Source organism: Loxodonta africana, chromosome 9 (assembly GCF_030014295.1).
Source record: "Loxodonta africana isolate mLoxAfr1 chromosome 9, mLoxAfr1.hap2, whole genome shotgun sequence".
NCBI classification, from domain to species: domain Eukaryota; kingdom Metazoa; phylum Chordata; class Mammalia; order Proboscidea; family Elephantidae; genus Loxodonta; species Loxodonta africana.
The window spans coordinates 76,515,389-76,540,553 of NC_087350.1; the positions used below are offsets into that span (position 1 = coordinate 76,515,389).

The following is a 25,165-nucleotide window of genomic DNA, read 5'->3' on the forward strand; positions in this document are numbered from 1 at the left end:
AAGCACAACTCCAATTTAAAAAGTTTTTTAAAAATAAACATCAGAGCAGAGAAGACTTATCTTTCACAACAGTGAAACTAATTAGGATAATAACGAAAAGGGGATTGGACTAGATACTTCCTAAGTCTGCTTGTCATCTCAAACCCTGTGGACTGGGAATCAGAAAAGCTGTTATTAGGGGGAAAAATGTTGTAATCCACTATGCTACTTAAATGGCATAGTGGTTAAAGAGCTCAGCTGCTAACCAAAAGAACAGTGGTTTGAATTCACCAGCCACTCCTTGGAAGCCCTATGGGGCAGTTCTGCTGTGTCCTATAGGGTTGCTATGAGTCGGAATCAACTCAGTGGCAATGGGTTTAGTATGCCACTTAAACATGTCAATATTTTAACCCCCTTCCTCTGTATAGGAGATTGTCTCACAAATATATTCCTAGTTCCTAGTTCTAAATACTCAATAGTAGATCAATCCAAACTCTTAGCCCCAGGTATAAGGCCTCTGGGCAGTGCCACAGGCAAACAAATGGAAGAAGAAGCTACAGATCACTAACAGATAAAGACTGGCAGGGTTTCCACAGAACTGGGGAGTGGTGCTGCCTAGAAATCAATTGGTCCAATTTGTCATGTTTCACAGATGAAGAAACTGAGGCCCAGAGAGAGAAGTGCTGTGTTCAAGTCATCACAAGTAAGTATCAGAGGCTGGATCTGAACCTAGGTCCTCCTTCTACTCTACTTTAACTTTCCTAATCCACTGGAAAAAGAGTTAAGGGGAAAGGGAACTCCAGGACCCCCCTTTCTTCAACAACCAAGTGGAATGTGTTTGGATTAATACACTTTTTTGAGGACACTGAAAAGTCATATTGTCTTTGTGGAGTCCCACCTCATATTCAGGTAGATATGACTTAAAATTCTGAAAACAGATTCTCATACATAAAACAGAAGTTTATGAAAATGTCTGCAGAAGGAAATACAATGTTCCATCCCTTGAAGAGAACATTTACTTGCAACTCAGAATAATTTTTCATGTGTATTACCTACTTACAGTCATCACTTACATGCGGAGATCTGAGGTAAGGAGGCAGGAAAAAAGGGGCATGTAGTGGCTTTAGGTGAATACTGAATTCTTTGACAAAAGTGAAAAGAGTATCATTAAGAGAAGAGCACAAGATAGTTTCTCCTTGGATGCCACCCACTTTGGTAGCTTCAGAGTCACAGAAAACTATGTGTTTCTGTCAATCTTGTCTATTAAAGGTTGGTACTATGGTTAGGATGCCAGTTCACATTATTACAGTCACGTGCAGCATAACATCTCTTTGGGCAACGTCCAACCACACGTACGTCTGTGGTCCCAAAGGTTATAGCAGAGTTCAGAAATACCAACAGGAGAACAGGACATAGAGGATTTAGGCATGTCACACACGACGACGATCATGACGATCCTCAAAAACAAAGAAAAATTCTCCAAACTGTTAAAGGATCAGCTCCACTGAAAGCTACAAGACCAACCAAAATGTGAGAGGGACCTACATCAGATATGGAGAAATTGCTAATGACGTGGACTGAGGACTAAACACAAAAGCGAATCCTTCTCAGCACAATGACGATCACTGCTAAGGTACAAAGCTTGTCTGAAAAGCTTAAAGAAAAAGCAGGACCAGAGTTTATTGCTAGCTCTGGGTGGTTCACGTGCGTCAAACAATGTTTTTTGCTGCATAATGTGAAAGTAAGTGTGAGTCTGCAAGTGCTGATGTGAAGGCAGCAGCCACCCCTCCCCTTTCCACCCTGATTCTGAATTGTGAGAACACAATCTCTGTAGCGCAAACTTACTTGGCGGCAGCATCTTTTCTCAACTGTTCATGCTTCATGAGGAGATTTTTCCGGTCTCGGAAAGCTTTTCTGACCTTGTACCCTTTGTAGACAGCCTGGATTTTGAAGGCAGCAATGTCTTGGATAGCAGCAATAGACAGGGCACCATGCTCCAACATGAACTGGATCACTTCATGGCGCTCACCAAGCAAAGCATAGTCAAGGGGTGTGTATCTGAAGGAGGAAGATATACACACACATATTTTAAGTACTGGAATGCACCTCAAGGCACAGTTAAACTGGAAATACTATGCAACAAAAGGAAACCTCATTCTAAGACGTGAAATATTCCCCGGGCAAAACCACCTTCTCTACTCCAGGGCTGTTCCTTTGCTCTATGGAAACTCTGAGGGGTACAAAACTAGGATGAATATGGCTGGGGGCCAGTACTTTGTGCTGCTAACCAAGTGAACTGTTGAGTTTGCTGGAGGGCTCACTAGTTGGGGGCTGTGGGAACACAGGATCCACTTTCCTTCTTCCTTATGTGCCAAATAATTCCCAGCTCCTATCTGAAAAAGTACTGCAAACAACAGTCTGTGAGATTCATAAGTTTGAGACCATTACTACCAAAAATAAATGCTTGTGAAATAGAAAATACACCTCCAAATGGAGAAATTTAGTGTCTGATATGGATGGCATTTTTAAATCACTACAGAAAAGACAGACTATTAATTAAATAGTGTTAAGACAACTAGGTAGCTATATGAGAAAAAAAAAAAAGATTCTCATTTCACATCTTAGACCAAAATAAGTTCTGGATAGAGCAAAGATCTAAATACAAAAAAAGATGCCATGTAAGTACCAGAAGAAAACATGGAAGATTACAAAAAGGTTGGAGTGGGAAGTCCTTTCAAACAAATGATACAAAACTCAGAAATCATAAAAGAAGACTGAAAAATCCAACTACATAAAAAGAACACAAATTTGCAGGGCAAAAAACAAAGTTAAAAGAAAGCTCCCCCAAAAAGAAAATACTGATAACTCTTAAACATATAAAAATATGCTCCATCTCGCTCATAATAAGAGAAATGCAGATTAAGACTAAAATGAGAGAGCACTTTTCACTGATCTTCGGATTAGTAAAGATCAGAAAGTTCAGTAACACACTGGCAAGGGCTGGGGGAGACAGGGTTTCTCATATGCTGCTTTAACCTTCAGGGAGAATAATATGGCAATATCTATGAAAATTATTCACGCATATGCCCTCCGACTTAACCATTTCACTTACTGGTATTTATCCGACAGATATGCTCTCATATGTGATATGCTTTAGGTACAAACATATACACAGAACCACAGTTTGTCAAAGCAAATGGTTGGAAACAACTTCACTGTCATCAACAGAGGACTGGTTACATAAAACAAAGTCCATCTATATAATGAAGTCATCTGCACAATGCAATCATTACTGGCGTATATAAACAAATAAGGAACAATCTCAGAATGTATCCTTAAATGAAGGGGGGAAAAAAAATCAAGCAACCAAGCAGTATTAAGGGATGCTCCATTTGTATAAAACAAAATACACATACAGGTTTCTCCCATTATCTGAAAGCAGAGCGTTCCTATGAAACCTTTCATAAGCAGAAATTGTGTAAAGTAAAGAAGCACTTACCATTAATTTATATGGGAAACATTTTTGAGCAATCCCGGACCCAAAAAATAACCTACCAAATAATACATAAAACCCTTACAAGCTCTCTGAGGCGTGTCTGATACCTTAGGACATATCTTGCTAACAGATACACAAAATAAATTGAGACAAAGCACAGATGGTTCACAGACACAGTTCAAAGCTATGGTGGCCTGATGCTGAGATGCTGAGTGTAGTTCCTGGGAAGGAGCCTGGTGATGCCACTCTCGCTGCTCTGGGTGTACACCGCCTCTTGAACACTGCAAAACAAACGCTGAACACTACTTCTGCTTTTTGCCGTTTTCATAAAATGAAAAATCCTCTTCAGATTTCTTTTGGTCAGTGAAAACAGACACTAATGCAGGTCTTTCATAAAAGTGAAGTGGTGTAAGGCAAAATTTCAAAAAGCGAAGGATACCTGTACAAGCTTATCTACAGGGCGCGGTGGTTCAGTGGCAGAATTCCAGTCTCCGTGAAGGAGACAGGGTTTGGTTTCTGGCCAGTGCACCTCACGCACAGCCACCACCCGTCTGTCAGTAGCCTGCATGTTGCTAAGGTGCTGCACAAGTTTCAGCAGAGCTTCCAGACTAAAACGGACTAGGAAGAAAGTCATGTCGATATACTTCCAAAAATCAACCAGTGAAAACCCTATGGATCACAACATGGTCCGATCCACGACCGATCATGGGGTGGCGCAGTCCTGGACAGTGTTTAGTTCTACTGTGCATGGGGTCGCCATGAGTTGGGGCCAACTCCGCAGCAGCTGACAAAAACAAGCACATGCTCATCTATGTAAAATGTTTCTTCAGAAGGTTCCCAAGAAACTGGTAACAGTAATGACTCTTGGGAGAAAACTGGTTGTCGCAGGGGCAGGGGTAGGAGAGACGTTTAGTTTCACTGAATGTTCTTTTGAATTTTGTATAATGTGCATACAGCACCTTTTTGGTAACATTATTTGGAAAGGATAGGCTTTTATGGTTCTGTATTTGAATCTCAATTTGGTTACTTTCTAGATGAACAATTTTCTAGATAAAATACCTTTAAAAAATAAATCAGATAAATACATGGAAGAAAATAACAATCATCTATATTTCCACTCTCAGAATCAACCACTGTTAATACCTTGGCAGATATGCTTTCAATTTTTAAAGAAAAATTATTATTTTGTAAAAATGATAAATATTTTAAGAATTTAAACAATGCATAAAAGGACAAAAACTGAAGTTAAAAAAGAGAAACTCTCAATTCTATCATTCAGAGATGCTAATGATGTCTGTCACTTTTTAAACAACTTAATGTTTCTAAGCATCAGCTTTCCTCAGCTGTAAAACAAGATAATCCTTCACAGACCTGGCATGCGGAGAAAACATAATAATGTTAGAGGACATACATTGCAGCACAGTTTATGACACCACACTGGCTTATCATAAATATTATTTCCATAGTACTTTTTTTTTAAACTACTATTTAGGATCCCTCAATGACCACCAGGAAACCCTGGTGGCGTGGTGGTTAAGTGCTACAGCTGCTAACCAAAGGGTTAGCAGTTCAAATCTGCCAGGCGCTCCTTGGAAACTCTACGGGGCAGTTCTACCCTGTCCTGTAGGATTGCTGAGTCAGAATTGACTCGAAGGCAGTGGGTTTGGTTTTTTTACTGACCACTACCGATGCTAATTCATCTCTGGTGACTGATACAAATCCAATCCAATCAGAAGTGTTAGGAGGAAATAATCAGCTGATTCATGAGGTAGAAAAAATTATGATTCTATGAATGCATGATTAGACATGGAATCATCCAACGATTACAGAACAGAAATGGTCTCCAGCACTCATCTAATCATTATGATAAGACATAAAAGGAACAGATTGTCAGTAACAAGCAAAGGGCGGTTTTGTCAAGTACATAAGGGGGCTGGGTAGCATAATCTCTGAGTTTGGGAGGAAGCCCCAAATGCCGAAGCTGAAGAACATCCATGTTAGGGCAGCTCAACCTCCTGCTACTGTTCAGGAACCAGAGGCTACTCCGCAGGGCTGCCTATACTATAAACTGTAAAATATTTAGAGTTACAAAGCATTTTGTAAACTCAGAATAACTTTTTTTTCATTTAACTATATATTCTGAAACACCTTTCGTGACTACTTTTCCCAGTGGAAAAGATTATCGCAGTCATAAAAACCCAGAATGGTAGGGCCGAATTGAGTTTTAATAATTGTTTATTTTAACACCTTCATTTTATAAATGAACAAACAGCCCCTGAAAGGTTAAGCAACTTGCTCAAGGCTACATAACTAGTTAGAGGCTAGACTAGAACTAAGATCTGATGAGTCCCAGTTCAGTATTTCTTCTACAACACATCCATCAATTACTGTATATGAGTTTCCTATAGAATGAAGCTACTTCCAAAATTAGTGTGCAAACAACATACACATTTAGTAAGTTTGAACATTTTTTTCTATAATTATTAATATGTAGTATCTTTCATATAGCATACAAGCAGGATTATCAAAATCTGGTTCATGAAATGTCAGGCCCAAACTATGCCTTTATGTACAAATATGACAAAAAGAAATAACATGTAGCATAAGATACCATAGAGAATGCTGAACTGGGAGTCAGGAGACCTTTGTGACCCTAGGTACCCTCTTAACTTCTCTGAGGTTCTTTCCTCATCTGTAAAAGATCAAAGGAAGGAAGAAGAACTAGGTTTTTTTGGTCAGTTCTGGATTGAAAATTGCATTTTAAATATTTTTATTATAAGAAATTCCAAGCATAAACAAAAACAGAATTGCATAATAAACCATTGTATACTGAGTATCCAGATTTAACAATTAGCAAGATTCTTGCCACATTTGCTTCATCAAACCCTCTCCTTTGTATTTTTGCTGAAGTATTTTAAAGTAAATCCCAGAGCTCCTATCACTTAATCTCTACGTACTTCAATATTCATCTATAAATAAGGACATAACCTCGATGTCATTATTGTACTAATAAAATTAACGAGAATTCCTTAGTAAAATCTTAATCCCATTCCATATTAAAACTTTCCCAATTTTCCCAAAAATGTCTTTTTTTTTTTATAGTTGGTTTATTAAAATCAGGATTCTCAGTCAAACCTAGCAGAGTTTTCAAAATTGAAGTCTATACCTAATATTTAGGCAACTGACGACATTGTAATTATTACTACCAAATCTATCTTCATTCCCATTTCAATTCAGAAACATTGAAGTGCTGTGAATATTCCCGTCATTGTCAGAGTGTGGCTATCAGATGCTTACTGACTGAAAGCCAGCAGTAGATGGCAAAAATTATGTCTATACAGTGCATACCAAGTGGCTAGTGTCAATGCATGAGAAGTAAAAATCAGCACTACATTGATGGTAACCAGCCAAGATACAATGTAGATAAAGACAAGAGACAAGATACAATTGGATTTGCCAGGTTGGAATGGTCTGACGGGATGAGTGGAATACCTAAACTGGGATGTCAATAAAGATAAAAGGCAGTGCCAAGTTCTGACATTTGTACATCAAGGTGCGTTGCTGATGAAACATTAAAGGAGACTGGGATATTGCCACTGTCTCTTTTTATCTACAGATTGGCAAGCAGAGTTAGGAGGATATTTCCTTTGGTCTTTTGGTCTGTAATTAACATATGCTTACACCAGGAGGCAGTAAGTGCCTTAATTCATGAGGTTACTTAGGTCTGAACTCCAAGGCTTAATATATAAATGGGAATTTGAACTCCAAGGAATATATTTTTCATTGCTTTCTTAAAAAAATAATCAAGAAAAAAAGCAGTCAATAAATATTGTTATAGAATAAATTCTTTATAGAAATAAATCATCAGTAATTCTTAGGATTCTTAGTCTTTCCCTTTTGTTTTTTATGGTTTTGAAGGGGAAATCAGCTCTCTCACATGTCTGCTTCAATGTTAAAACCTCAGGCTTAAGGATTCCCCTTGGCTTTCCAGCTTCCTTAAATATTCAAACCCCTAAATCTTCAAGTCTCTTTTATTTTTCAGTTGCCATGTGACTATAATAGAGTTTTTTCTATAATCGCTCCCAAAGTATGACACATTAGTCTGCTTTATCTTATTCTGCATGTACTCCAAGAGTTTCAGAAGTATTTATTAAGCACCTATTTCAAAGCATTGTGAGAAATACAGAGATGATGATGATCTTCAGAAGTTCTATGCTAAAAGGGAAGGCAGATTGCATAAAATTATGATATAAGGCAATATGTGCTAAGTGCTATAAAAATATACAAAATGTATGGGAGAACAGAAGACAGGACATACGACTGTGAGATCAAGGAAGTCTTAGAGGAGACTGTATTTGAATGATGGAATGACACAATTAACAATTATATTAGGAAGGTTACTTTGGTAGCAAATTAACTGAACGAAGATCAAAGGCAGGAAAACAGTGAGGAGACATTGTGATAGTCCCTGGAAGAGTCAATGGGGGCTAGAATTAGACAATGGTGGTGGTAATGAAGAGGAGAGGGTAAGTATGAAACACCATGAGGACATGATGGGAAGGGATGGGGGATCAAGGTAAAGAGCTTTCGGGCTTGACTGACTAGAACAGTGTTTTGGTGGGGTGTATAAGAGAGGTGATAAACTTGATTTTAGGTATACTGAGTCTAATGTGCTAGCAACACAGGTAGGGGAATCCAGTAGGTTGAAGACAATGTGAACCAAGGAGGGACACTGTGTCTGAAATGTAGATTTAGAATGCTTCCGCACCTGCGTAACTGCTGAAGCCTTGGTGGTGGATCAGATCACTAAAGAAGAGGCTAGAGACAGAAGACCCAGTCCTTAAAGAAATGCCTATATTTAAAAAATAAAGAATGATCGATAAACCACTGGCCAAACTGACAGAAGAAAAAACAGAAGAGGAAGCAAATAAGAAATGAAATGGAGGACATTACAACAGACCCAACTGAGATAAAAAGGATCATAACAGAGTACTATGAAAAGCTGTAATCTGAAAACTTAGAGGAAATGGACAAATGTCTAGAAAGACACTACCTACCTAAACTAACACAAACCGGGGCAGAAAATCTGAACAGACCCATAACAAGAGAAGAGATTTAAAAGATTAAAAAAAAAAAAAATACCCCCCCCCCCAAAATCCTGGTTATGACGACTTCACTGAAGAATTCTTCCAAACATTCAGAGAAGAGCTCACACCAGTACTATTCAAACTATTTCAGAGTATAGAAAAGGAAGGGATACATCCAAATTCGTTCTATGAAGGCAGCATAACCAAAACCAGGCAAAGAAACCACAAAAAGGAAATTACAGACCAATATCTCTAGTGAATATAGACGCAAAAATTCTCAACAAAATTCTAGCCAATAGAATTACGCACCATATAAAGGAAAAACAGTACGCCACGACCCAGTGGGATTCATACCAGCTATATAAGAATGGTTCAACGTTTGAAAATTAATCAATGTAACCCACCACATAAATAAAGCAAAAGAATCACATGATCATCTCAATTGATGCAGAAAAGGCCTTTGATAAAGTTCAACACCCAATCCTTATAAAAACTCTCAATAAAATAGGAATAAAAGGGAAAGTCCTCAACATAATAAAGGGCATCTATACAAAACCAGAGGCCAACATCATTCTCAATGGAGAAAGGCTGAAAACATTCCCCCTAAAACAGGAACCAGAGAAGGATGCCTTTTGTCACACTCATATTTAACATTGTGTTGGAAGTCCTAGCTAGAGCGATAAGGCAAGAAAAAGGGGGGGGGGGGAGAAAGGCATCCAAATTGGTTACGAAGAAGTAAAACTATCCCTATTCAAGGATGATATGATAGTACACATTAAAAAAAAAAAAATTGCTGCCGTCGAGTCTGTTCTGACTCATAGTGACTCTATAGGACAGAAGAGAACTGCCCTATAGGATTTCCAAGGAACAGCTGGTTGATTCAAACTGCTGACCTTTTGGTTAGCAGCTGAACTGTTTAATCACTGTGCCACCAGGGCTTCACATTATGCATAGAGAACCCAAAAGACACCACAAGAAAACTACTGGGACTAACAGAAAGATTCAGCAGAGTCGCAAGATACTAGATAAACATAGAAAAATCAGTCGGATTCCTACACATCAATAAAGAGAACTACGAAAAGGAAATCAGGAAAGTAATACCATTTATAACAGCCCCCACCCCCACCAATAGAATACTTAGGAATAAATCTAACCAAGGATGTAAAAGACCTATACAAAGAAACCTACAAAACACTACTGCAAGAAACCAAAAGAGACCTACATAAGCGGAAAAACATACCATGCTCACGGACTGGTAGACTTAACATTGTGAAAAAGTCAATTCTTCCCAAAGCAATCTGCAAATACAATGCAATCCCAATTCAAATACCAATGGTATTCTTTAATGAGATGGAAAAATTAATCGTTAACTTTGTACAGAAAGGAAAGAGGTATTATTGAAGGAAAACAAAATAGGAGGCCTTGAACTCCCTGACTTCAGAACCTACTATACAGTTATGGTAGTCAAAACAGCCTGGTACTGGTACAACGACAGACACATTGACCAATGGAACAGGCTCAAAAACCCAGACGTAAAACTATCCACCTATGGTCACCTGATCTTTGACAAAGGCCCAAAGCCCATTAAATGGGGAAAAGACAGTCTTTTTAACAAATGGTGTTGGTGAAACTGGAAGTCCATCTGTAAAAAAAACAATATAGGACCCATACCTCACACCATGTACAAAAACTAATTCAAAATGGATCAAAGACCAAAATATGAAACCAAAAACTATAAAGATCATGGAAGAAAAAATAGGGTCAATGCTAGGGGCCCTAATATACAACCTAAATAGGATACAAACCATAACGAACCATATACAAACACTAAAAGATAAGCTAGATAACTGGGATCTTCTAAAAATAAACACTTTTGTTCATCAAAAGACTTCACCAAAAGAGTAAAAGAAGAACCTATGGACTGGGAAAAAATTTTTGGCTATGACATATCTGACAAAGGTCTAATTTCTCAAAGCTATAGGAAAATCCAACACCTCTACAACAACAAGACAAATAATCCAATTAAAAAACGGGCCAAGGATATGAACAGACATTTCACCAAATAAGACATTCAGGCAGCTAACAGACATATGAGGAAATGCTCACGATCATTAACCGTTAAACAAAACTCGTTGCCATCCAGTAATTCTGACTCATTGCGACCCTACAGGACACAGTAGAACTGCCCCATAGGGTTTCCAAGAAGCGGCTGGTAGACTCAAACTGCCAACCTTTGGTCAGCAGCTGTAGCTCTTAACCACTGTGCCATCAGGGCTAACAATTACTCAGAAGTTCATCAAGATAGCATCTCACCCCAACAATACTGGCACTAATCCAGAAAAAAAAAACCCCACAAAATAACAAATGTTGGAACAGTTGTGGGGAGACTGGAACTCTTATGCACTGCTGGTGGGAATGCAAAATGGTACAACCATTTTGGAGAATGATATGGTGCTTACTTAAAAAGCTAGAAACATAAATACCATATGATCCAGCAATCCCACTCCTCATATCCTAGAGAAATAACAGCCATCACATGAATAGACATATGCACACCCACGTGCACTGCAGCATTCTTCACAACAGCAAAAAGATGGAGACAACCTAAGTGCCCATCAACAGATGAATGGATAAACAAGCTATGGTACATACATGCAATGGAATACTACACAATGAAAAAGAACAATGATGAATCTGCAAAACATCTCACAACATGGATACATCTGGAGGGCATTATGCTGAGTGAAATAAGTCAATCACAAAAGGACAAATACTGTATGAGATCACTATTATAAAAACTCATGGAAAGGTTTACACACAGAAAGAAACAATCTTTGATGGTTATGAGGAAGAGGAGGAGTGGGGAGGGAAAAACACTAAGCAGGCAATAGGTAAGTGATAATTTTGGTGAAGCGTAAGACAGTACACAATACTGGGGAAGTCAGCACAACTTGACTAAGGCAAAGTCACAGAAGCTTCGTAGACACATCTAAACACCCTGAGGGACCAAGATGCTGGGCTGAGGGCTGGGGATCATGGTTTCAGGGGACATCTAGCTCAACTGGTATAACATAGTTTTATAAGGAAAATGTTCTACATCCTACTTTGGTGAGTAGTGTCTGGGGTCTTAAAAGCTTGTGAGTGGCCATCTAAGATACTCCACTGGTCCCACCCTGCCTGGAGCAAAGGAGAGTGAAGGAAACCAAAGACACAAAGGAAAGATTAGTCCAAAGGACTAATGGACCACAACTACCACAGCTTCCACCAGACTGAGTCCAGCACAGCTAAATGGTACCCGCCTACCACCACCAACTGCTCTGACAGGGATCCCAATAAAGCGTCCCAGACAGAGCTGGAGAAAAACGTAGAACAAAATTCTAACTCACAAAAAAAAGACCAAACTTACTCGTCTGACAAAGCCTGGAGAAACCCTGAGAGTATGGTCCCCAGACACTTCTTTAACTCAGTGCTTAAGTTACTTCTGAGGTTTACACTTCAGCCAAAGATCAGACAGGCCCATAAAATGAACAATAATACATGTAGTTCGACCATGTGTACAAGACTAAATGGGCACACCAGCCCAGGGGCAAGGATGAGAAGGCAAGAGGGGAGAGGAAAACTGGATGAATGGAAATGGGGAAACCAAGGTCGAGAAGGGGAGAGTGTCGACATGTTGCGGGGTTGGCAACCAATGTCACAAAACAATGTGTATCAATTGTTTAATGAGAAACAATTTGCTCAGTAAACTTTCACTGAAAGCACAATAAAAAAATAAATAAAAGAATGGAAGAGGATCCAGAAGAAATGGAGAAGCAGCAGACACAACTGGAAAACAATCAGGAAAATACACTGTCACAGAAGCTCAGAGAAGATAGTTTCACTATGGTAAAGAAGAGAAGTCAATACAATCAGGTAAGCAGAGAGTTCAAATAGAGTGGACAGAGAGTACAACACATGATTTTTCAATCAGGGATTTCTAAGTGACTGCCTTGGCACAGATTTAATTACAATGGTGAGGATGGAAGCCAGACTGCAAAGGCAGGAAGGGTGAGTATGAGGAAACGGAGGCAGTGGAAACAGCAAGAGAAGGAAGGCAAAGAAGATGAACTTCGGAAAAAAGAGAATTAGAAGATAATAAAGGGAAGATATAACTAAAGGAGAAAAGTTCTGAAAGAAGTGGAAAGATGAGGGTTTAGCTCCAGAAAGGAATGATACATTTTCTCTGAGACAGTTGCCTAAAGAAACACATTCCATTGGCCTAACAGAATTCCTGGTCCTGGTCAATTAGGACCGCCTTGACCTTGTGCTAGCCACAGCCAGAAGGTCTAAGTTTCCTCCTCAGTAAAAAGTAAGCTTGCCCTAGGTCACAGCTAAAGTTTTTAATAGTTATAATATTTCATTATATAATATTCTAAATCAATATTGCATGTACTTTTATTCTTTGCTTCTGGTTCAAGATTTCTTAGTGTAGTCTTTCCTTATGAGTATGCTTATTATTTCCGAACCAATATCTAAATTTGAGATTTCCTAACCTGACAGAAAAGATGTGAGATGAACAACTTGTACTTTTTTTTTTTTTTTTTTTTTTACCAGCAGCTTACCTCTCTTCATTGTTTTCCATCTGATTAGGGAAAGCAGCAAAATCTAGTAATAATTTGATGGCATCAAGATATCCATTGTTACAGGACCAATGCAAAGCTGTTCTTCCCTACAATTAAGAATAAAAATCAAGTACATCTGGAGTAAGTGTTTTTGGACATATGATTACTTTTGCTAACTCAAAAATATGAATAATTCTCCCCCAAACTGCTTCATTACAACAGAAAAAATATAAAGTATACAGTGGAAAAAATGGATGGCACTGTAACCAAGTGATCAAAATTAACACTACCTTAAGGGGCATCATATGCCTCCAGGATAACCTGAGAATTATTCAATATTAATTACATAATAGTCAAAACAAAAATGTAAAACTTGTATTTAATTACAAGGAAACATAGGACAAACCCAAACTAAGTAAGATTCTATAAAATACACAGCCTATATTCTTAAAAAATTTCAATGTCATGAAACATAAAGAAGTAAGGTGTGAAGCACTGCTATTTCATAATGTTAAGGAGTCAAAGGGGGAAAATACCACAATCTTCCATCTGTATGCACCTAATATAACATAGCCTCTAAATATACAAGGTAAAATCGACAAAACTAAAAGGGGAGATAGTCAAATCCATAATCACAGCCAGAGATTTTATGTCATCTTTTACAGCAGTTGATAGAACAAACAGACAAAAGAATGTAAAGATATACAAGACTTGAACATCACAATTAACGAATTGGACCTAAGTGGCGTATATAGAACGCTGCATCCAACAAGGTCAAATTAGCACTCTTTTCAAGTGTACATGGAACACTTTCCAAAATCGGTCACATACTGGGCCATAAGGAAGTTTCAAAATACCAACAAAAGATTGGAGGAATTCAAACTATTTTCTGATGACAGTAAAATTTACCCAGAAATCTGTGTGGTAGGCAGAATAATGTACCCCTCTTCCCGCCAAAGACGTCCTTGTCATAATCCCTGGAACCTGTAACTATGTTATGTTATATGGCAAGAGGGAATTAAGGTTGCAGATAGAATTAAAATTGCAATCAGCTGACCTGGAGATGGGGAGATTATCCTGGATTATCTAGGTGGGCCCAGTGTAATCACAAAGGTCCTTATAAGGGAAGGAGGAGGTAGGAGGGTGAGCATGATACAACATGACAAAGACTGGACTAGTCCATTGCTGGTTTTGCAGATGGAGGAATGTAGTCATGAGCAAAGGAATATGGGCAAACGCCAAGGAAACACTGTCACTTTGAGCCTCCAGAAGGAATGTAGCCCTGCTGACACCTTGATTTTACAGAAATCCATTTTGGACGTCTGACATGCAGGGCAATAAGATAATAAATTTGAGTTCTTTTCAGGCACAAAGTGTGTGGTAATTTGTTAAATCAACAATAGGAAACTAATACGACCAGTAACAAGAAGATGATGAGAAAATGCCCAACTTCCTGAGAATTAAACAATCTACTTCTAAATAGTTCATGGGTCAGGATAAATCAAAATAGAAATTAGAAAATATTTGAACTGAATAATAGTGATGGTACAACTTATCAAAACTTGTAGCATGTCCTTAAAGCAATGCTTAGAATAAGCATGCTCAATTGAACATGCTACAAAAGAATAGTGAAAAATCAGCAATTTAAGCTTTCACCAAAAGAATCTAAATAAAGAATAGCAAGTCAAACCTGAGGAAAGTGGATGGCAGGAAATGATAAAGATAGACACCAATGAAATAGTGAAGAAACTTAAAAATATAGAAAATCAACAAGTTAGTTCCTTCAAAAGATGAGTATGTAAGAAGGAAAATTAAACAAGAAGAGAAATAAATGCATTATCAATATATGGAATGAATAAGAGGAAATCACTACAGATCCTACAGAGATAAAAAAGATAATAAGAGGATATATGACCAACCTTACGTAAATATATTTGACATTCTCAATAAAATGGATAAAGTCCTAAAAAATAAATAAATAAATAAACTTACCAAAGCTGAAAGGAAAATAATTAGAATATCCGAATAGACTTCTAATTATTAATGGAACTGAATCAGTTATTAACAACTTTTGCACAAAGAAAACCTTAAAACCAGATGTTTTTACCAGAGAATTCTTCCAAACATTTAAGAAAAAAGAAAGACCTTGAATCCACTGAACGGCAATGGGTTTTTTGGTTTTTATAGCAAACATCACACTGAGTGGTGAAATATTAAAAGCTTTCCCCTTGAAGTTGAGAATGAATTAAGGGTGTCAGCTATCACCAATACTATTTAACATTGCATTGTAGGTCCTAGCTAATGCAATAAGGCAAAACAAAGAAATGAAAGGCATAAGAATTGGAAAGGAAGAAATCAAAATTTCATTATTCACAAAAGACATGATTGCTTATATAGATAATTCAAAAGAATACACAGAAGAACTGAGAACTGGAAAATAGCTTAATATATTACTTATGTAAGAAACTTGCAAATGGTGACATATAAAAGCCACCACAGACTATAAAGGTCCCTGGGTGGTATGAATGGTTTGCTCTTGGCTACTTACCAAAAGGTTGGTGGTTCGAACACACCCAGCATGGCTGTGGAAAAAAAGCCTGGTGATCTGCTTCCATAAAGATTACAGCCAAGAAAACCGAAAACCCTATGCAGCTCAGCTTTACTCTGTACCAGTGAGGTTGCTGTGAGTTGCAACTAACTCAATGGCAAGAGGTTTGGTTTGGCTTACAAACTATAAAAGATGCAGCCCTAATTTCTGTGAGGACAGGACCATATCAGAGATATTTTTCACTATGTTACTTTCATATTTAATAAAATTCTTGATAAATATTTGTTGAATGAGGTCCCTGGGTGGTGCTAATGATTTGGAGATCAAACATGCTAGTATTTTTAAAAAGTTAAAGTAATTAAAATAGCAATAATAATAATACTGGCTAAACTGAGAGGAAATAATACATTCCTACATAACTGGGGAAAGTACAGATTAACTCGAATCTTTTAGAAATCAGTTCAGCAGTATATATCATAGCCTAATCGGATAAATACCATTTGTTACTTTAATTCAATAATATAAGGAAATAATCCCCCCAAAAGTTACACAGGTAAAACCAAAAAAAAAAAAAAAAAAAAAAAACCCAGTGCTGTTGAGTCAATTCCAACTCATAGAGATGATTAATATAACATTCTATAATAATAATAAAGCTTTAAAAATAGGGAGTTACTTATTTAATTCTAAAAATTTGGGTTAAAGGCATAATTTGGATACTGGCTCCTCAACCTAGTAAATACCACCTTAGACAAATTACTTAGTCTTCATAAGCATCAATTTCCTCATCAGTAAAATGGGAGTAATAATAACTATATTACAGGGCTGCTGCTGTGAGTGGGAATCGACTCGACAGCACTGGGTTTGGTTTTGGTTTTGGCGAGGAGTAAATGAGTTATTACATATAAAGCTCTTAGGACTTTGGAATATTAAGTATTCATGTTTATGAAAAAGAGTATATACCAATTGGGAAAATGTTGACAATGTGAAGTGGACAAAACATGTTTGAAAAATCACATTTATATGTGTATGTATATGTATATATATATACACACACACATAACTATGCCCTGTATACATATGCCCTGTATATGTATTTTATAGTTTTATAAAAGTATGAAGATATTGCCATTCTGTATTGTAACTATATTAAATTACATATGGATATAAATGACTGCATGAGATGATCATGGACAAACAAAAATCATTTATGACTAAGAGATGGATTTTTGGATAACCATTTAGTAAACTGCTGTTTTACAACAAAGAAGAAATACTCTAAACACTCTGAGAAAACATAATCGATTTCTACCTCTTTGTCTTGAATGTTAGGGTCTGCATTATTTTCCATGAGTACTGCCATGCAGTTGATATAGCCCCCATATGCAGCACACTGCAAGGGGGTTCTTCCTGCATAATCTTGCACATTTGGATTGATTTTATTTTCTATCAATATCTGGCAAACGTCGGCGTTTCCTCCCAGTGCTGCCCAATGTAGAAGAGAATGTCCATCTTGGTCAACTAGATCTACCCTTGCTCCACCTGGAAAAGCAACAATATAATGAAAACATCTAATATATAGAGCAATTGTAAAAAAATAACAGAAATCATTCCTCAGAAAGTTAAACACCCTATGACCCAGCAATTTCACTTCTAGATATAACGTACTCAAAAGCAGAGTCTCAAATACATACTTGCACACCATTGTTCACTGGAGCAATGTAAATAACAGCCAAAAGGTGGAAACAATAAATGCCCATCAGCAAATCAATGGACAAAGTGTGGTATATACACATAATGGAATATTATTCAACCATAAAAAGGAATGAAGTTCTACTACAACATGGATGAACCTTGAAAACATCATGCTGAGTGAAATAAGCCAGACCAAAGGATAAGAACTGTATGAATTCGATTATGCGAATTATCTATAATGGGCAACTTTTTAGAAACAGAAAGTAGATTATAGGTTAGCAGGGGTTGGGGCGTCGGGAGAATGGGGAGTTATTGTTTAAAGAGGTACAGAGTTTCTGTCTGGGGCGATGGAGAAGTTTTGGAAATAGACGGTGGTGATGGCTGCACAACATTGTGAATGTAATTAATGCCAGTGAACTATACATTTAAAAAAGGTTAAAATGGCAAATTTTATGTTATATATATTTTACCACAATAAAACAAAATTAAAAAAACAGGATAGAAGTCAAAAAATATAACAATAGGTCTAGAACAGTTAGCAAAATACTTTCACACATATTATCTATTTCAGATTTTATAACAAGTCTATGAGTTGTTCAGGGTATGAATCATTCTCCTTTTATATAAAATGAAACTGAGAATCAGAGAGGTGAAGTGACTTTTCCAAAATCAAACAACTATCAATAGGTGGAGCTAGGAGTAAAACCAGCATTTCCTCATGTCCTACTGGAGCCCTGGTGGGTACAGTAGTAAAGCGTTCGTTCTATTCTGCCCTATAGGGTCGCTGTGTGTCGGAATCGGCTTGACGGCAATGGGTTTTTTTTTTTTTCTGTCCCATTACCCATGTGGCCTCTCTGATGTGTAAAGTTTTATTTTAAACTGAGCTTGCAAGAATGCTTCCATTTTGAGAGTGACTTATTAGCAGCACTCTTTTTTTTTTTTTTATTAACTTTTATTGATCTTTAAGTGAACGTTTACAAATCAAGTCAAACTGTCACATATAAGTTTATATACACCTTACTCCGTACTCCCACTTGCTCTCCCCCTAATGAGTCAGCCCTTCCAGTCTCTCCTTTCGTGACAATTTTGCCAGCTTCCAACTCTCTCTATCCTCCCCTCCTCCCTCCAGACAGGAGATGCCAACACAGTCTCAAGTGTCCACCTGATACAAATAGCTCACTCTTTGTCAGCATCTCTCTCCTACCCACTGTCCAGTCCCTTCCACGTCTGATGAGTTGTCTTCGGGAATGGTTCCTGTCCTGGGCCAACAGAAGGTTTGGGGACCATGACCGCCGGGATTCCTCTAGTCTCAGTCAGACCATTAAGTATGGTCTTTTTGTGAGGAGCACTCTTAATAACTAACCTTTAATAAGTGTCTGAATCACTTCTTTGTGTCCCATCTCGCAGGCTCGGAAAAGTGGAGTATGTTTCATGACATCAGTAGCATCTACTTGAGCACTGTTTTCCAGTAATAGCTTCACGGTACTTACATGGCCAGAAAGGGCAGCAGCATGCAAAGCTAAAAAGGAAACAAAATAAAGACAAATTCGTTAATAACAACTTTGTCTTTTTATTGTTCTAATTATGTATCTTTTCCTCTTTTGATTTGCCCATTATCTTGGATAAATGCAATTCAGTCTTCAAGATTTTCTACTTTATTTTTCACCTTTATAGATTACTTGTTTCCTTCCTACTCATTTGTATCCCTCATACTTTCTTCCTTTCCTTTTTACTTTTCTCATCTCACTGTTTTCTTGATGTTCTGAAATGGTGTCCTCTTCTCAGTTACTACTTTCTTATCTTTTCCTCTTTCTAAGAGAGCAAGAGAAGAAAATAATGACAGAGATAAATGATTTAAACTGTGCAGGCAGTTTTGCCTACCATTCCACTCAGTGAGCAGTCACGTGGCTAAAAGCTTCAATCTGCTGCTCCTTCACTTGGTTACTCATGCTATCACCTTGGTGGTACGGAACGTGTGTGCATCTTGGTGTATTGAGTGTATTTTTCATACAATATTGCTCCAAATGCAAGCCAGCTACTTCTTTAAGGCTCAATTTAAGAAACGGAAACTCATTTCACCATTGGAGAAAAAACTGAGAGATGGAATGTGGTCTCCTCTCTGGTGTCTACCTAAGGGGTTTTAAAAAGTAATTTTGACTGTCAGTGTTTTTTACATTATACCGACCCCTGCCTATGTTTTTCTGCTGCTGTTGTTAGGTGCTGTTGAGTTGAATTTTGACTTATAAAGATCTCATGTGACAGAGTAGAACTGCCCCATCATTCTGCAGGTTTGAATTTGCCAGGGTAACAGTCTAAAGGCCTGAGCCAATTCCTTCTAAGTATTATGGCTCTATAAAACTTGGTGTTTCTTTCATAATGGGTGATCCATAGACCTGATCTGCCCATAAAAATGCAGGTTCCTGGGAATTTGTTGAGAACCTACTACGGGGTGGGTACTATTTTAATGCTTGGAATTCAGCAGGGAACAAAACAGGTAAGATTTATGGTCTGAACACCAATCCTGGTGCATACTGGAAAGATATGCAAGTATCCTCACCAACACTTCACTAAAATACCTGAAAAAATTAAACTAAAAGCAAGGCTAGTGATAAAGTGAAAGACTGCATACTAATGGCAGTTTGATTTAAAAAGAAAAAAATTAAATGTTCCGACCATTTATAAACTCAATGTTCTACGTGTCTGCACTATGCTCCTAAAGAAACTTAAGGTCTACTGTGAAGCTTTGATAATGAAATAGTTTTGAACGTTAATGCTTTTATCATAAAATTGGTATTGCTTAAAAGAACTTTCCTGAATAAACTGAATGCTTCGAAGGCCAGTGTAGCAGGGGCAGGGGTTTGGGGACCATGATTTCAGGGGTCATCTAAGTCAACTGGCATAATAAAATCTATTAAGAAAACATTCTGCATTCCACTTTGAAGAGTGGCATCTGGAGTCTTAAACGCTAGCAAGCAGCCATCTAAGGTACATCAATTGGTCTCAACCCACCTGGAGCAAAGGGGAATGAAGAATACCAAGGACACAAGGCAATTGCGAGCCCAAGAGACAGAAAGGGCTACATGAACCAGAGACTACATCATCCTGAGACCAGAAGAACTAGATGGTGCCCAGCTACAACTGATAACTGCCCTGACAGGGAACACAACAGAGAACCCCTGAGGGAGCAGGAGAACAGTGGGATGCAGACCCCAAATTCTCATGAAAAGACCTGACTTAATGGTCTGACCGAGACTAGAAGGACCCTGGTGGTCATGGCCCCCAGTCCTTCTGTTGGCCCAGGACAGGAACTATTCCCCAAGCCAACTCTTCAGACATGGATTGGGCTGGACAATGGGATGGAGAGGGATGCTGGTGAGGAGTGAACTTCTTAGATCAGGTGGACACTTGAGACTATATTGGCATCTCCCGCCTGGAGGGGAGATGAGAGGGTAGAGGGGGTTAGAAGCTCATGAAATGGACACGAAAAGAGAGCGGAGGGAGAGAGCGTGCTGTCTCATTAGGGCGAGAGTAATTGGGAGTGTGTATAGGGTCGCTATGAGTTGGAATTGACTTGATGGCAGTGGGTTTGGTTTGTTTTTTTTTTTTGGTTTAGCAAGGTGTATATAAGTTTTTGTGTGAGAGACTGACTTGATTTGAAACTTTCACTTAAAGCACAATAAAAATTATTTAAAAAATTGGTATCGCTTAAAAACTCCTTTTCAATCATTTAGAGTATGTGGTGGTCTAGGTATAGGAAGGGAGATTATTAGGTATAGCAAACCACACTCCCTCCCAGTGCTATATCAATAGTTTTAGCAGCCAAAAAAGATCTTATCCAGGATAACAGGGAGGTGCAAGTAGCTCTAGTATGTTACAAAAAAAAGAAAGAAAGAAAGAAAGAAGGAAAAAAAAGTTGAGAAGCTCATCATACAATTTTTATTCTGCTCAGTGTTCATTGTGCTGTTGTACAATTTTTCTTTCTCTTTCTGATTTGTAATTAGGATACACACATTCCACAGGGATGGGACCTCTAAGGTGGCAGTGAACGCTAAAAAAACTTGCAACTCTCTTATTACCCAACACATAGTTAAAGGTCTCTTTTTTTTTTTTAATTAGAAAAAGAGATTAAAAGAAGCATTTAGTTAACAGTTTTGGATACAACGCTGACTTGAAGCCTTGAAGCTTCTAGTGTCATGGGAAGCTATCTCTAAAATGGGAGAGTCAGTATGGGTTAATGCTATTTAAACCCTAGTAAAGAGCATTTTTAAAGAGCATAGTGAATGAGGCTGGTGAGAATATACTTAGATGTCTGCAATTATTTAACATATAATGACAAATTTTTGAAAATATAATTAATAACTGCTAAATATGCATAGTTTTAAAGTACAGATTTATGCTTTTTTACACAAACTTAAACGATCAGAAGAGTTCCCAAAATCATGTCTGAGGAGCAACTAGGATTTTAAACCAAATGCCATCATTCTCCTGGTAGAAACATGTGCTAATTTCAGTCATAATACTTGGAAGAAATAAAGCCTTTGGGCTGATCTTGGCAAACTCAGACTTGTAAAGTGAAGATGAAAGTCAAACAATACTAGATTAAAAAAAACAATAATTTCAAGTTACTATTTCTACAAGTTTTACGGTACCATCTACGCTTTGGAACATAAACAAATGCAAACTGAATATTCCTACCAGTTCTTACCTGTACCTCCGTATTTGTCTGCCATGTTAATATCGATGTCAGATTTCAAACTCAGCATAGTCCGAAGGACATCATCACTGCCCTTCCCAGCAGCCCACATAAAGGATGTTCTTCCTTCCAGGTCTGAATCATCCTTCACTGAAGGATGCTTTAAAAACACGTTAACTGTTTCCTGTAAGAAAACCTCATTTAAAATATTGAGATAAAGGAATACCATTTTCTATGTCAACAAAGCCACGATCATATGTGACTTCCACTTAGAAGCAAAGTATTTTCTTCTTGCTTTTGAATCAAATGAAATTATCTTTTCATGAATAACAAAATGATAATTTCCATTAAAATTAACTATTAAATATCAAAAATAACAATCCTTTGTCCTTACATATTAGTGTGAGTTTCCACCAGGGCTTTGAACTGGTTCGGTCCTATTTGAACGCCTGCTGAGAATTTGCATTTCTAACAAGTTCCCTGGAAGTTATACATAAGAATCATCTTGAGATCTTCTTAAAATTTAGATTCTGATTCATTATATCTGGGCTGGAAATGCAAATTCTCATCAGGGGTTCAAACTGGAACAAATCAGTTCAAAGCCCTGATTTCTAAAGCACTTAAAAACATAACCTAATTCCTTCATTCAACGTTTCATAATTGAGAATGATCATCCTTAATCAGGTTTAAAACCTTGTAGGTCACTGTTAGAGGGATGAAGTGACAAAATGCTCAGAAGTATTTAGTGTCATGACCAACATTAAAATGTAGCTTTTCCTGGACATTTTACACGCACAGACACATAGACCCAGGCATGCCTACTGCAAAAGTAAATATATCCTCTTGCTGTGTGTTTTGTTACTATAATTAAAAAAAATGGTTAATGCATTTAATGAATGACTATCATTACTGAGAAATACAGTGTTTAATTTACTTCAACAAATATTTACTCAGCAATTCCTATATTCAAGGTCCTTCTCCTACGCATTTTTATAAAAATTAGGACCTTGACTTTCAGTTTCCTAATTTCTGAAATGAGGCACTGGATTAGATAAGCCTTTGAATTTCTTCGTGCTCTAAAATATCGATAGTAAATATTTTGCACGTTTTTTGCCAGCTCACAGCCTCCAGAATTTTTTTTTTTTCTGAAACTATTCTACCTCCCACTCAAGCAAAAATTTCTACAATCTTCCTAAAAGTTTGTGAGCCTTTAAGGAAAGAGACAATTAAAAAAATTGTGAATATTCCCCATTAAAATTAAGTCAGATGCTATTAGAATTCATATTCATATTCAGAAAGCTGATTCAGCCTAGGCACTATCATGTTGGGCAGACTGAGTGACATAATGGATGAAAAAGTGCTTTGTAAACTACAAAGGGCTGTAAGGAAAGAATTACTAATAATACTCGTCAATAACTCATATTGTTGATTTCTTAGATGCGTATTATAACAATTATTAGCAATAAATAAATAATTAGTAATAAATAGTAATAACACTAATACATTCTATTTCTTGAGTACTTGCTTTCTGCCAAGGCCTATACTAGGCACTTGTCATAAATCTTCTCTAATCCCTACAACAATCCTGAAGGGAAGAGTATAATTATCTTCATTTAACATACAAAGAAACTAAGACTTGGTGAGGTTAAGAAACTTGTGCAAAGTCACACAGGTAGCAAGCAGCACAGTCAGGATTCCAGTCAAGATCTGTTTAATTCCAAAGCCTTGCCTCACTGCCTTCAGGACAATTACAGATTTCTGAACACTAAAACATCCTCAGTGCTTATAAAAGTAACAAAAATAAAGCATGTTTACAGTAAAGCAAAAAGTTACACTGAACATTAAAATAAAACCTACATCAAACATTACATGACTAACAACTTCACAATAACTCAGATGATCACTTGCACCACAGTTAACGGTGTGAACAGTCGTTAACAGATAATTGCACACAAACACACACAAATGAGTGCACATAAAACAGATGAAATTTAAATAAGTCAATTATTAAATAATGTCAATTTCCCATTTGTGATATAGTACTACAGAGTCACAAAATGTTACTTACTGGTGGAAACTGTGTGAAGGGTATATACAATCTCTGTATCATTTCTTACAACTTCATATGAATCTACAATTATATCGAAATGAAAAATTTAATTAAGAAAAAAGATATTTGATGCATTTTACTTACAGCAAAATTACTTTGAGCTGCATAGTGCAAGGGTGTTGCTCCTTGGCTGTCAGATGGAATGGTTCCAGACTTGTTTCTTTCTAAAAGGAGATGGACAATCTGTGCATGACCTGAAAGCAAATATAACAAGATAGTTATCACCTACAAAAAAAGTTAATAAATTTATAATCTACTTAAAGGAATGGGATTAGAAACATCACTTGCACATAATTCATTATTCGAAATGGTTTTTGAGTAATAACCCCCAATGCAGCCTATTCTAACGTCTCACTAAAATGCTATAACAAAACAAAGGTGAAAACTCACAGCATGAAAAATTTAATGCTTCAATCAAGAAGGAAATGACATTAATTATAATCGTCAGATTGAGAAGGGAAAAAACCTGTATTAGGTAGCAACTCATTGCATACCCTGGCTTTACTTTATAGAATTGCCTGTATCAAAGGAGGGGGGGAGCTTTAGAAGCCAGCCCCTCTCAGCCATCTCTATTCCTACTCTAGAGGCTCCATTGACCAGCTAATCAGAATTGCACAGCTGTTTTCTTCTACCATTCAGGTGCTGCTCTGTAAGGTGGACAATAATACAATGTTTTTTTATCTCTGAGTCCTCTTATCCATCCTCTTTAACCTCTCTCCCCAAATCTTTTAACATCTAGGCAGAGATTTCAAATCCCAGAAAACAAGTGGGCAGGAATGATGAGATGGTAGTAGGGACAGTACTCTGCAATGCGTTCTGGAGGACATGGCCCCCACGAGTGAAGGACTGTACAAAAGATCAAAGAATTAAAAAAAAACCAGTAATGGTATATAATGAAAACTTGAATTTTACACACTCTATCACTTCAGCAAGAGCGCTTGTGGTGCAGTGGTTAAGTG

General features: G+C 37.4%; 1 protein-coding gene across 3 annotated transcripts in view; it reads right to left on the reverse strand.

The window, feature by feature from the left end:
- INVS (inversin) overlaps positions 1 to 25,165 on the reverse strand; it is a 164,428-nt gene that overhangs the window by 43,737 nt on the left and 95,526 nt on the right. For all 3 annotated transcript variants that reach the window (XM_023545097.2, XM_003407840.4, XM_023545096.2), the window contains exons 7-12: positions 24,291 to 24,400; positions 22,109 to 22,280; positions 18,767 to 18,922; positions 17,021 to 17,250; positions 13,164 to 13,270; positions 1,825 to 2,037 (exon numbers count right to left, since the gene is read on the reverse strand). In XM_023545097.2, coding sequence (XP_023400865.1) covers positions 1,825 to 2,037; positions 13,164 to 13,270; positions 17,021 to 17,250; positions 18,767 to 18,922; positions 22,109 to 22,280; positions 24,291 to 24,400 — 988 coding nt within the window. The remainder of the gene's footprint in view (positions 1 to 1,824; positions 2,038 to 13,163; positions 13,271 to 17,020; positions 17,251 to 18,766; positions 18,923 to 22,108; positions 22,281 to 24,290; positions 24,401 to 25,165) is intronic.